Source organism: Phascolarctos cinereus, unplaced genomic scaffold, assembly GCF_003287225.1.
Source record: "Phascolarctos cinereus isolate Bilbo 61053 unplaced genomic scaffold, phaCin_HiC Scaffold_5;HRSCAF=322, whole genome shotgun sequence".
Lineage (NCBI taxonomy): Eukaryota > Metazoa > Chordata > Mammalia > Diprotodontia > Phascolarctidae > Phascolarctos > Phascolarctos cinereus.
Genome location: NW_027555958.1, coordinates 361,618,962 through 361,632,475, shown reverse-complemented (window position 1 = coordinate 361,632,475; position 13,514 = coordinate 361,618,962). Strand labels below are relative to the sequence as shown.

General features: G+C 36.5%; 1 protein-coding gene across 1 annotated transcript in view; it reads left to right on the top strand.

Annotated features, from left to right (window-relative positions):
* RRP15 (ribosomal RNA processing 15 homolog) overlaps positions 1–13,514 on the top strand; it is a 55,577-nt gene that overhangs the window by 14,186 nt on the left and 27,877 nt on the right. The window contains exons 2-3 of the mRNA XM_020982254.2: positions 6,104–6,375; positions 9,521–9,616. Of these exons, the coding sequence (XP_020837913.1) occupies positions 6,104–6,375; positions 9,521–9,616 (368 nt within the window). The remainder of the gene's footprint in view (positions 1–6,103; positions 6,376–9,520; positions 9,617–13,514) is intronic.

The following is a 13,514-nucleotide window of genomic DNA, read 5'->3' as shown; positions in this document are numbered from 1 at the left end:
GAGAAGAATGAAAAAGGATTGCATATGAACTCACCAACTTGTCAAAATTTCTCCATTTATGTCTCCTTCAGACCTTTTGTAGTTTTTTTCTAAAGTCAAGATCACTGACTAAATTCACTGCCCTGATCAGAGGCCGGAAATCTTTTAAAGTTGTTTTCTTTTACATTATTGTGGGTCATCATGTAAATTATTTTCCTGGTTTTACTCACCTCTATATCAGTTTATACAAGTCTTCCCAGGTTTTTGAATCAGTTTTTATATTTGTTGTTTTTTTAAGGTACTATAATATTCCATTACATTCAATTGCTAGTTTATTTAGCCATTTCCCAATTAATGGGCACTCATTCTCCCCCCCCCCATTTTTCTGCTACAACAATTTCTGCTATAAATATGGGCCCTTCCCCTGTCATTTTGAACTCTTGGGGGCATATGCCTAGTAGTAACACCATGTTAAAGGGTATGTACAGGTTAGTCTCTGTCGTCTTTCAAGGATCACCACCAGTAGCTCAGCAGTCAGATTTAGGACCAGAAGTGAACTCGGAGGTAGTATAGACTACCTCCTTTACAGATGGGAAAATTGAAGCATGGTCTGTATCTAGTTAACATACCCAAGGCACACAAGTGTGTTAAATGGTATCATTCAGCTCTGAATCCATGTAGCTTCTCCACTGTACCACAGTATCATTTCTGTTTTAAATATTTCAAGTGCTGTCACATGGATGAAGGTTACACTTGTTATGTTTGGCCTCAAAGGGAAGAGCAGGGAGCAAACAGTAAAAAGTTACAGAAAGTCAGCTCCTATAAAAGAAAAACATCTTGGGGCAGCTAGGTGGCGCAGTGGATAGAGCTCCAGCCTTGAAGTCAGGAGGCCCTGAGTTCAAATGTGGTCTCAGACACACAATACACAACATGTACTAGCTGTGTGACCCTGGGCAAGTCACTTAACCCCAATTGCCTAGCAAAAAAAGACAAAAACAAAATAAAGAAAAACGTCTTTACAGAGCTGTTCAGAGGTAGAATGGGCTACATGAGGAGGCAGATTAACTAGGTAGAGGTCATTGGGTAGATGCTGGTTTATCGCTTAATGGGGATGTTATAGAAGGGATTCTTGATCAGGTATGGGTTGAACTCAGTGACCTTAAAGGTCTTTTTAAACACTTAAATTTGTTTGAAAGCTGGTTCTTCATGTAAAAATAAAAGGTTTACGTTTAGCTTTTCTAGTTTGGTTGTACACAAAGCTATATTTAAATAGAACACAGCTGGTAAAACTGGTTAAAAAAAAGTATGTAAGCTAGAAAAATATTTAATCTTATTTAGATAGTAGGTTTGTCTGTCTCTTTGCAATGCCAGTGAAGATGGTCCATGACAAAATTTCAGAGAAAAGTAGAATGAAATTTCTTGGTGCTTTGTGAATTGTTTTCTCTACAGAGAAGACCTCAGTGTCTTCCCCTCTTAGTTTATTTGTCTGGGACTATCTCTCTCTCTTTCCCCTTTTCCTTGCTATTCATTCCAGAAAAAGCTTAAAGAAAGTTTCCTCAGCACCCAAATAAGGTAAGGGCAGGGAGGTGAGGAGATGATTGACTTTTTCCTCTTTCTGTACTTTCCTCCCCATTAAATAAATAAACAAACAAACAAACAAACCAAAGCACAAACTTTTCAGTTTTTTTTTCTTATTGTCAATATTTGCTTAGAGTCTGGGAGTAACAAATGTGATATAAATCCTTTTTCAGGAAGTGAGCTTAAGTAGAAGATAAGTATTTTCTTTTCTAGTTTATAACCTCTCTTCTACTCCCCCCCCCCATTTGGAAATAGACCTAATTTTTTATTTGGGAATTTCCGGGAATGGATGGCAAGAGGCAACTACTTATATCTAAATAACACATTTTTGAAAAAAAATGTTATTTAGGAAACAATAATTTAGTCATCATATACAATAACTGTTGTTTGTATACAATGTACATTATAATTAAATGATAGTTATTGTATACATAGGGAGTATGGGGCAGTGGAATTGGAAAATAGGCTTTTGAAAATACTGAAGTATTTCAAGGATCTATGACTTCATAGGTAAAGAGTATTTACCAACACAGATTGTAAACCTTCTATGTTTTTGTAGACTAAATTGCTATGGTAGAAACATCAGTCATGCAGTTTTGGGCTGTCTAGTGGTGAGCTCTCCAAATATAACTATGCTGACCCTTAGATGAGTGACATGTTTCTCTGTTCCTAGGCCTGTACTCAAAACCTTTCTAACTTTGTATCTTCATGGCCACAGACTAGGATTTTAGTTTACAGATATTGAAATATTGGGCAGCTAGATGGCACAGTGGGTAGAGTGTGGGGCTTGGAGTCGGGAAGACCTGAGTTCAAATTAGGCCTCAGTTGCTTACCAGCTTACAAGTCACTTAACTTCTGTTTGCCTCAGTTTTCTTATCTGTAAATTGGAATAATAATAGTACCTATTATCAGGGTTGTTGTGAGGATCAAATAAGATAATAATTATGGAATGCTTAGCACAGTGTCTGGCACGTGGTAAGTGTTATATAAATGTTAGCTATTATCATTATCATCATCATTATTATTTGATCTATTGAGTGATCACAAAGTGTTAGGTATAATGTGCAAACATATAAGTGGGTATGCTGTGCACAGTGTCCCAGACATTGTTTCAAAGGTAGATAGCCTTGATTTGAAAGAGGAAAATGAGATGAGAGGAGGGGTAAAGATATGGGGAAAAAGAAAGGTGCAAGAGAGAGAAATTAAGCATTAGATGATATATAGTCTTGAGTATTAAGCAACTTTCACAGTATAGCTGGAAAGGACTACTTTTATTCAGAGTCCATTTGTGAATTGATCAGGACAAAACACTAGGTGTCAGTGTTGTAGTTTTAACATTTTGCCAGAAACTGTTCGTCAGGGATGTTTTTACTTTGAGGCACTAGAATATACCTTAAATGACGGACATGATCTCTTAATGGATCACTTGACCTTGCTACTTAAGAAGGGAAAAAGCCTATTTACTTTTTGATTATTTCTGGTCTGGAAAATGTCCTCTTTGACTGTGGGAAATAAATATTAGCAAATTAGTTAGCCATATGTTTATACTTAAGCTGCAGATTGTGTCCTTTAGTTTACTATATTCATAAGTACTCAGTAAAAAAAATAGTGTTTGAATTTCACATGTCCCTGTGAATTAAGAGTCATTGTAGAAAGGTTTCTCAACCAGTAGGCCTCCTCTTCAGGAGTGGAGAACCTATGGCCTCAAGGCCATAGGTTCCCCACCACTGCTCTAGATAATTAACTTTTGGGGCATTTACCACATGAAATAAACCCCAAAAGGCCCTCATTTCATTTGAAGAGGTCAGGTTGAAGCTGTTCAATGGCTGTTTCTCACCCTTGTTCTTTCTCCTAACTTGATGCTGATCTTGACTATTGCTCTTGCCAGTTAATAGTCTGATTGCGTATAGACAGTTAATTCTGATAGGGCTCCCACATCAGTAACTGGTCCTTTCTTGTCATTGAGATCCAGTCAAATTCATGCATTGGGATATTTGGCGCTCACAGTGCCCAGCAACTTCCAGTTCTCTTTTGGTAGATTTTTATCTGCCTAGGTAAAAAGCAGACAGATGTATATTCTCCGCATGCGTTAGCTGATGTCATATAAAATATCTTGTTTAGCATTCCCCTTGACAATCATATCCCTCTGTAGAGGGTGAAGTCCTCATGATATACCTGTTTAAGCGTGATACATATCGATTGCATCAAACCTCAAAATATCTCAGGGCTTCTTCAGTAAGATCTTCAGTTATACAAAGGAAATTAGTCCAGTGATCTCTGGAAAAACTAAATGGAGTAAGAACTGCTTATTTTCCAGGATATGACAATATGTAGTTTTAGAGTCAGTCCATTGAGTACAGAGGTACAAACCCTTTTGGAAAGATACTGTATTTGGATAGCAAACTGCCCCAAATTGAATGGTAAGAAGGGTGGGAGCATGCTGGATTGAACTTGGGAAATTGCAGTCTTTTCAGTGATGCCCAGCCACTGTCCAGTGGGAGAAAAAAAATCCATCTTTATAACAGTAGTGTTCCTTTGGTGTGGTTGTATGGCTACAAATCTTAGAACACCACCAGTACTGAAAAATTGGAATTGCACTGGAGAGATGCACAGTGGACACATCTCACCCACAGCACATTTTCAATGACCTGTGTGCAGAAAGTGGTATTAAGTGATATAGGTGAGGAAAAATTTGCAAACAGATGTAGGCTGGTCAGATAATTTGAGGGTTTATATATGAACAGTTCATGTTACATATGGTATCCTTAAAATGTAAAAACATCTAGAGGAATGTTGGTTAGATCCTCTGGAGAATTTGTAGGAGTACATTGGTAAGAATCATGCAGAAGGTTTCTTCCTGTACCTTTGGAGGGAATGGATAGAATAAAAGCTTCATTGCAGTTTGAAAGTATAGATTGTGGGATTTCTTAGTATTTCTAAGCAAGGACTAAAACTTCTTGTTTTCATTATGTTGGAAGCTGCATGATGCCAAAAGGTACCATACCTAAAAGTTAATAAATGAATATCTTTTATTCCAGAACTTAAAAGTAAAACCCTAGTTAATGAGATTTACTGTCATTTTAGTTACTCTCTAGTAATATCCATATTTAGCCATTAGCATTTGGTAATTACTACTAGTACATTTATATAGCTGTAACAAACTACTTTAACTTTGTGAATTAGATATCACAGTTAGATGCCATATCACCATTTTATTATAGATGATGAAAATATGAATCAGTAAGATACTGCTGATTTTTATACATGTATATGGTATAAAGCCCAGACTCAGAATCATAGAAAGACCCAGGATGGATTTTAGAAATTATCTCGTTTGGCTCCTCCTCTCTCTCTACCTTCTATTTCCATTTTACAGATGAAGGAACTGAGTCCCAGAAAGATTAAGTAATTTGCTTAAAGTCTAACAGCTAGTAAGTGGCAGAGCTTAGAGCCAGGTCTTTTGACTCAAGTCCAGTGTTCCTTTTGCTACTTCCAAAGAGATATACAATATCATTTTGAATCTTCTTTAGTAAGTTGGCTATAATTTGGCATTATGATAGTGGCTCTGGGTAGTTTTCTTGTGGAAAGTAAAGCATAACTGAAAGGTTTTGTAAAACCGGAAGTTAACTAATATTCATATGGAGTGTTTGTATTAATAGCTCAGAGAAACCTTTGTTGAAGAGTTTTTAGATTTCCTTTCTGTTTTAGAGAAAAATCAAAACTTATTGTGTTGGGTACGAGATGTTGAATGAAGGATCTGTACAAGAGGGTTAAGATCTGGCTAGTGACAGAAGGTTTGGGAAGAGACCTGGCTTACCTTTCATTATGCCAGTCTCCTTTTCAGCTCCGAGGTGATGACCAAAATGTTGATCAGTGTTACTAGATTTCATTTCCAATCTCTTACCAGATTTCATTTCAGACTAAAATCCTTAGGCAAATATAAACAGAAGTAGAATGTTCTCCAGCTGGGAGCAATTTCTGCCTCATCTGAACTCAAAATACTTTATGCTCACCTTAAGTGGTTGCCACACATTCTTATTTGTTTTATATGTATCTGCCTACCAACTGAAAACTCAAGGGCAGGAACTAAAGAGGATTTAAATTTTTTTTTACCTGACCAAGCCCTTGATGTTTGTCAGACGAATGAATTAATTTTCATAACATATACAGAGTGAAAAAATAATAAGTTCAAGAGTCTAATATCTAAAGTACCTCCATTTTAACAAACATGAGAATAGTATATTACAAACAATCAAATTTAAGCATACCTGGCAAATGTGTTTGCTCTAAAATATTTTCCTTCTCTGGTCAGAAATAGTCTCCTTTTCTAACGAATTTGGCATCTAACTGTTAAAATTGTGCTTTATCATTTTTAGCCATTACAAGACAACTTCAAGGGGTATAGCTGATTTTCCACAGCTACTCAGAGATTTCTGATCTTGAACTTAGACTGTCTGCTTCCATTGTAGCGCCTTTCATAATAGATTGCATTCCCTGAGTCTTTACGTAGGACATCAGTGTTTAGTATGTTTTCTTCTCTTTTAAGGTTCTGTAGGAAGTTGGGAAGTTACCAAAGACCATTTTTCTTCTGATGAAGCAATTGAAGGTGATAATGAAGATGATACCATAGCTTATGACAAAGAAAATGAAAGTGCAGCAGAATCTAATGTTGGGACTAATGCAGGCTGGGCAGATGCCATGGCTAAAATTCTTAACAAAAAAACTCCTAAAAGTAAACCTACTATCCTCATCAAAAACAAAGAGCTGGAGAAGGAAAAAGAGAAAGAAAAACAAGAGAGACTGGAGAAAAGAAAACAGGTATGTCTTACAGCTGTCTTGTACATTAAATTGTGTCTACTTCATTTCTTAGTAGTACCAAATTATTTCTTGCAGTGTTTGTCTAATTGACATTATAGTTTTTAATTATTTGGTGAACACAAATTTTCAATGTAACTAAATTGCCCTGTTGATAATGTTGGGCTTTTTTTTTTTTAAATCACCTTCAAGATTAAAAAAAAAATTAAATTCCAAGGAAACTTGACATTTGTTGGTTTTAAGTTTATAAACATATAAATGACCCAGTTTAGAGCTAAAATTTTAGTTCCTGGCAATAAATAAGTTATTCATTGAGCTGTGCATATGTTTCCTGAACTTGATTCTGAAATGACCTTTTTAATTCACTGTGTATTCCAAGGGATAGCAGGTTGGTTATTCTCTTGAGTTGAAAATGTATTTTGTAAGATTAACATGTGAGGCCCCACAAATCAGAGGTGGCTTGCAATTTTGTGAACTTGACTTGTTCACTGCTAGATAAACTTGAACAGAGTCTGCCTTTCATTACATCAATGCCAGTAGAAGTTTAAAAAATGTAGTTCTTTGATCAGAGGCCAAAACTAGGTCATAAACTCATGAATTTATATTCTGGTGGCTATTATAAATACACCATAGTTTTATGAAGATTTTTAAAAATCTCTTTCATACTTGGTGATGAAAGTTGACTATGTGAAATATTGGATTTTCCAAAAGATGTTGCTAGTTTTCTGTCGAAGAAAGACAGCTTTGCACTGTTGTATTGGAATTTTGTAAAGAGTCCCCTTATGGTAATGTAAAGGGCTTTTACAAAGAAAGCTGTGTATTTTAAAAAAAAAAGAAAATTAGAAAATTCACAGGGTCACTCAGGACCTCCATGCTTGGTAAAGCATCTGACCCTTTGCCATATTTATGTTTATAATGCCAATTGCTGTATTTGAGACTCTAGAGTGGCAAAAATCTTCCGTCTTACATATAGAGGATACTCTGAATTTGTTTTTCTGTTAGACACAACCATGGGCTCATCTTCACTGTAGTTTTTTTTTTTTTAAACAAATTTTGCTTTTACATTCTTGCTGAAGGGAATAGAATCTGAATCTTATCTTGCCTGTCAGCTGGAAGAACATTGTGGTGGTTTGTTTTGTTTTATATAAGAATTCATCATTACCTCAAATTCCATTGAGGGTGAGAACAGCTTGAAAGTTTTCAAGGTTAAAGGGATGAGAGACAGACAACCTTCTTTTGCAATGTGCTTTGAATTGTTAAAAGATTTGTTTATTCTCATCATGGAAATAGAATAATTGATCTCCAAAATTGGAGACAGGGTGGAGAAGCCTGAAAGGCTTTCTGTCTTTGTCTTAGTTTAATTTATAAAGGGTGGCTTAATTTTAAATGTGAAAGTATCTTAAGTTTCCAGAATTTTACCCACTTGAAAAACATTACAAAGTAAAATACATTTTATTTTTTGACCCATCCAGGTCTTTGTTCCCTTCATCAAGGCAGATTGTTGATTTTTGATTGTATCATAGAATGCTATGTGGCAGTTAAGTGGGATACTATGTGATTGGGATGGGGGTGGGAAATTAGTATGCTTTACTTCAGAGAGAAGTCAGGCAGATAGGGAGAGGTGTACTGGCCAAAAAATGTTTGCCACCTTGATGCTGTTATGGAAATTTAGTGTAGAGCTCTAGTTGAAAAGGGTTTTGCTGTGGATTGTGAGGTCCTTTAGATGCTTCTGTTTTGAATAACCTTGTACTGGTGCATCAACTGGAACACTACAGTGCTGCAAATTTTCCTGAAAGAGAGGTGTAACAATTCAAAAGAGTTGGGCCTTACTATCCACATAGGAAAAACTTAAGTGGATGAAGAAATATTATTGCCCAGGTGATGACGACATACAATTGGTTGGGCAGCCTATAGAGCTTGTCCATTAGGATATATATGTGAGACAGACAGACAGTACAGATGGACAACAAGTTGAAGCCAGAGTTGAACAAGAGGAGGCTAGATTGCCCATAGGAAATTGCAAAGTCCTCTAGTGAACCTAATGAAACAAAATCCCATCTTTTTAATACTAGCATTCTAGCTGTACTGCTATATGACCATAAGACAAAGAATGTAGTTGGTTATGAAGAATTTTTAAGTGAATGTCACCTAGGATGATGGGGAGGTGAGCAGGTCAAGACGTACAGGTGTTGAAGAAGAAGAAGAGCCAATGATATCATGAGGGAAATGTATGACAAGAGAAGATTGACTTTTCACCTTGTGAGGGCAAGAGGAGATTTGGACAACCAGAAATTCCCAATGGCACCCTTGTGATGTCAGAAGGAATTAGTAAAGGTCTCTGGAACATAGAAGAACCTCTCTGTGGTAAACTTATAGGAGGAGACAGAAGTCTCACAGGATGAGCAAGCGTGGATGTGTTGTAGTCTGCATTGTTGACGTGAACTTTCAAGTCAGAAATACCAGATCCACTTCAGTTTTTCAGAGTTGTAAAGTACTTAGGATTCTGAATTTTGATGAATGTCTAGGCTGGAGTTCTTACCCATCATCGTGTTATGAACCTTTTGGGCAGTCTGGTGAAAACTACAGGATAATGTTTTTAAATGCATATAATAGTAGGATTACAAAGGAAACCAATTATGTTAAAATACAGTTATCAAAGTATTGGGGTTAAAGCAAGCCAACTCATGGACACAGGTTAAGTACCCTGCATTAAGTCCTTTTGGTATGTACTCATAATGATGTTTTTTTTAAACTTTGATGAAGATATGACTCTTGATCCTCCAGTAGATATAGCGGTCCTGTTCTCAGATCATCCAGAGGGCTGCTGAGTTGATGTGGGGTACTTACTTACCTCACACCCTGCTCTGCCTTACATGGCTAAATATACTGGCAGCCCTCTAGGCCCCTGCTGTCCAAAGAAGCAAAGGCCCTGATAGAAACTCACTTGATAGTCTTTGTGTGACACAGCTGAGTGCTAACCACAGGCCCTGTGAGCTGAACCCCTAAAAATGCAGGTTTTTAAAACCTCAGCAGCAAGCTAAGCCAAAGTGATTTATTACCTTTGTCCCTTTTCAGAGTATCATATCGAAGTATGCTATACTTTCAAAAATGTCTAATGTTCTTTCACGTAACAATATTTATAACACAGCTTGATAAGAAGAGGGAATGGGAAATGATGTGCAGAGTGAAGCCAGATGTTGTCAAAGACAAAGAAGTAGAGAGAAATCTTCAGAGAATTGCTACAGGTAAGAAAATGTTTTTGTGCTTTTTTAAATAGATATATAAAAACTAGGGCAGGTAACCTGTTTCTAATTAGATTTAACTCTTAACAAGTGACTACCAGGAGCCAAATGATTTATACATAAGTCTGTTTATTTGGTACTGGATTTAACCAAAGATTTCTTAAGTCTTATGAAAATACTAGAATTTACACAAGAATATGTAATTTGCTTAGTGCTCACTTGCATGAACAGTCTTTTATTTTTTATCATGTTTTCGTATTTCTCTTGAAATGGATCACCAAATTCATACTACTCATCTTTTTTCTGTGGATTATGTTCATATTAAGCACATACTACACTGATTTTATTCTGAACATAATGACAATTATTTTAATACGAGTGAGAGTCATCTTTCTCATGGGCCCTTTAAAACTGGTTAGGGCCTTAGAGTTCATCTCTTTCAGACTCTTCATTTTATAGCTGAAGAAAGCTGAGGCCCAGAAAGTTTCAGCAACTTGTTTAAGATTAGTAGGGGATTCTACTCCTCACCTTGTGTGTAGAACACCCATATTGACGCTTGCTTTAAGTGAAGCCAGACTTGGAAGTTGCAACTAAATGGAAGGGCTACTCACACATTCTTCTTGGACAGGCAATTTGGAATTGACAGAGTTGGTTTTATTGTGCATCTGAAAAGAAACATCTTTTAATGGGATAATTACTCAACCATTTTTGACTTGGGGTAATAGTTCAGCACTTTTAGGTTTGCAGAATTACAAAGACTTTTCTTAAAACACATCTGATTGAAATAATGAATTATTGTTAACTCCATTTTGTAGATGAGAAAACTGGGGTACATATCTAATAAGTATCAGAGTGGTAAATCAAACCTTAGTCTGCCAACTCAGTCCTGTTCTCAGTGATATACTACATTGCCTTTCTCATGCAGTGCTTATGAGGAGTAAAAACAAAGAGGTCATCATAAATATAATTTTAACTTATGCATCAAAAGTTAGAGAAATTCTGTGAAGAACTTGGTAATATCCTCCAAACTTAAGTTATCATTAATTTGATATTTGGTAACTTCATTGTGAAGATAGAGACAAGACAGTATGGTATAAAGTAGTGTTAAAAATACAGTTTTTAGGACAAAAAGGTGAAAGAGTCCAAAAGCTTGTAGACTACTCAGAAGCTTGAATGTACTTGATGTCATGAATACTTTCTTGAAAAAGACTAGTCAGAGAAGCTAAGCAACAAATTATAAAAAAAAATAAAAATAGCAAGAGACATCTGGTTCCTCAGTAATTTCAGAATCAGCTGTGTCGGTGCAGTCAAACTGCCTACTAGTTCGAGCAAAGTTCAGAATCAGTAACAGAACAGGGAGAAAAAGGATAAAGATGAGAAGATGATAACTCATGAAATTATATTGCACCCAGTCTGATTAAACCAGCTATCAGCAGAGGACTGAGAAATGGCCAAAAAAGATGACTATTGACTATCACAGTTTCTTAGGGAAACTTAACAGTACCATACAGAAATCACAAGGAGGAGGCTGTTCTCAAAAACTGTTTCAGTCAGCAAACACATTTCCTTGCCAAACACATGGCAGGTCAATTCAAATTTAGAAACTAACTTTTTTTTGTAAAACATTGCAGAGGAGACTAACAGATTGTATCTTCTTATGCTAAAAAAGGTAAAAAAGTGATTATGGGGACTATGAGTCCGCCAGGAGGTTGATGTGAGACCTTGCTAAGATGTCAGCACGAGAATTTTTGTAGATGAAAGTGAAAGGAGGGTTGAATTGAGCATTTAACTTAGCATAGATGAAGAATATGTATAGTCTAGATTATGATATGTGGTTGGATGGGTAACCATTAGTATATATATTAAGTTCTATAAGTTGTTAGAATGCTGGGCCAAGAATTGAATAGTAGCAGGAGGAGAAGCTTAGGTTGCATTATGTTGGGGAAAATGCCTACCATTTTCATTAATCTCAATCTTGTTACAATTCATGCTAGTTATTGTTATGGTTTATGTTTATGACAAGGGAAAGGGGTAGGAGGGGAAGAGAAGAAAGTCGTATTTGTAGTGTCTGCTATGTCAAGCACTGTGCTAAGCACTTACAAATATCATCTCGTTTGATCCTCACAACAACAGTGCTAGTTAGGTGCAATTATTGTCATCATTTTACATACTAGGAAACTGAAGCAGACAGAGGTTAGGTGACTTGCTCATGGTCTCACAGCTAGTAAGTTTCTGAGGCTAGATTTTTTTGGTTTTGTTTAAAAAAAAAATTCCTGAGGCTAGATTTGATTGCAGGTCTTCTGACTCCAGGTCTAGAGCTTTATCTGTTGCGTCACGTAGCTACCTCTACAACACATGACAATACGTGCTACTTGGGCTGCCTGCTGTTGCAGAAGTCCCATTTTTAACTCTTGTATTTCCTTTGTTAATTCTCTGGTTAAAAGAATCATGTCAAATCTGGAAATGATTGAGAATTGGAGACACTGGGAAACCAAAAGGCATGTAGTAAATGTAAGTAGTTTACAGCATGGTACCAACAGTGGTTTGTACATGAAAACTGAGCAAAATATCTCATTGAGTAGATATTACTGGAAAAGGGAATAGAGTAGATGGAGGAATGGTTGAATGGATGAATAATGAGTCACAGATGAATGAATTGCTCTAGGGCTGTCCTCATATCCTGGACATATTATTTAATAAATATAGTGCATCCTTTGGGGCATTAGAATTAGCCTTTGAAAGATTTCTGTGATGACATGGATGATAATGGCACAGATAAGAATGGGTTGTGGAGGGATTGTGATTTGTGCTGGAGTGGAGCTGGAATCTATAATGATGAAATACTTTTTCCTTCCATTCATTCATTCATTCATTCATGGAACCATTGAGATTTTTTTTTCTTTTTTGAGGAAAAGATTTCCCTCCTTTTTCTTTCTCCATGCCTTGTTTGTAAATAGTGATTTTTTTTTTGACCATCAGTCAGTCAACAAGCATTTTTAAACACCAACTATTTGTGAGACTGGAGAAATAACCACAAAAGAAGATATTACCTGCCCTCTAGAAACTTAATTTGCTATGCAAAAGACAACATGCGTGTTATAAATATAAACAATATAAATACCTAGGCAGCGTGAAAGTGAAGGGAAGATGTTATCATCTGGAAGGATCAGGAAAGACCTCACACAGAAAGTGCAGCTGGAGCTGAGCTTTAAAGGAAACTTGGGATTTTGAGAGGTGGAGGTGAGCAAGGAATGCCCTCTGGGCATGGAAGATACTCTGTGCCATGAAGATGAGAAGATGAGACTTAGAATGTTGTGTGTGAGTAGAAAGAAGGCTAGAGGATTAGCTAGACAATAACTTACATAAATGGAATAATACGTAGTTATTGTATTGCCCTGCTCCTGAATCTCTGAATTTCTGCCCCTCCCTAGAGTGTTCTCACCCTAGAAGATTCCTGTGACCCCTTCCTCCAATTGGTAAATTCCTCACAAAACCTCTATGTTGAGAAAGTGATCAGGCTAGCCATTTCCATTTGCAACAAGGGAAACCACAAGGACATATATAGTATAGACAGAATGAATGTAAAAAAAAATTACAAATACATGTAAAGTAGTTAAATACGAAGTACTATGAGGGAGAGGGCACAAGCAAGGTGTGTGGGGAGGAGAATGAGAAAAGCTTCATATGGAAGATGGAGCTTGTGTCTTGAAGGAAGAAACCATTGAGGAGGGAATTATTCCAAGAATTAAAGATAATAGGGAGCCATTAGGGTTTTTTGAATAGGACAGAGTGGCATCGTCAAACCTTTGCTTTATGAAAAAATCCCTTGGAAAGGTGTATGAAATATAGATTGGAGAAGGTGGCAACCTGAGATAGCAAGACCAATTGGGAGCCTCACAT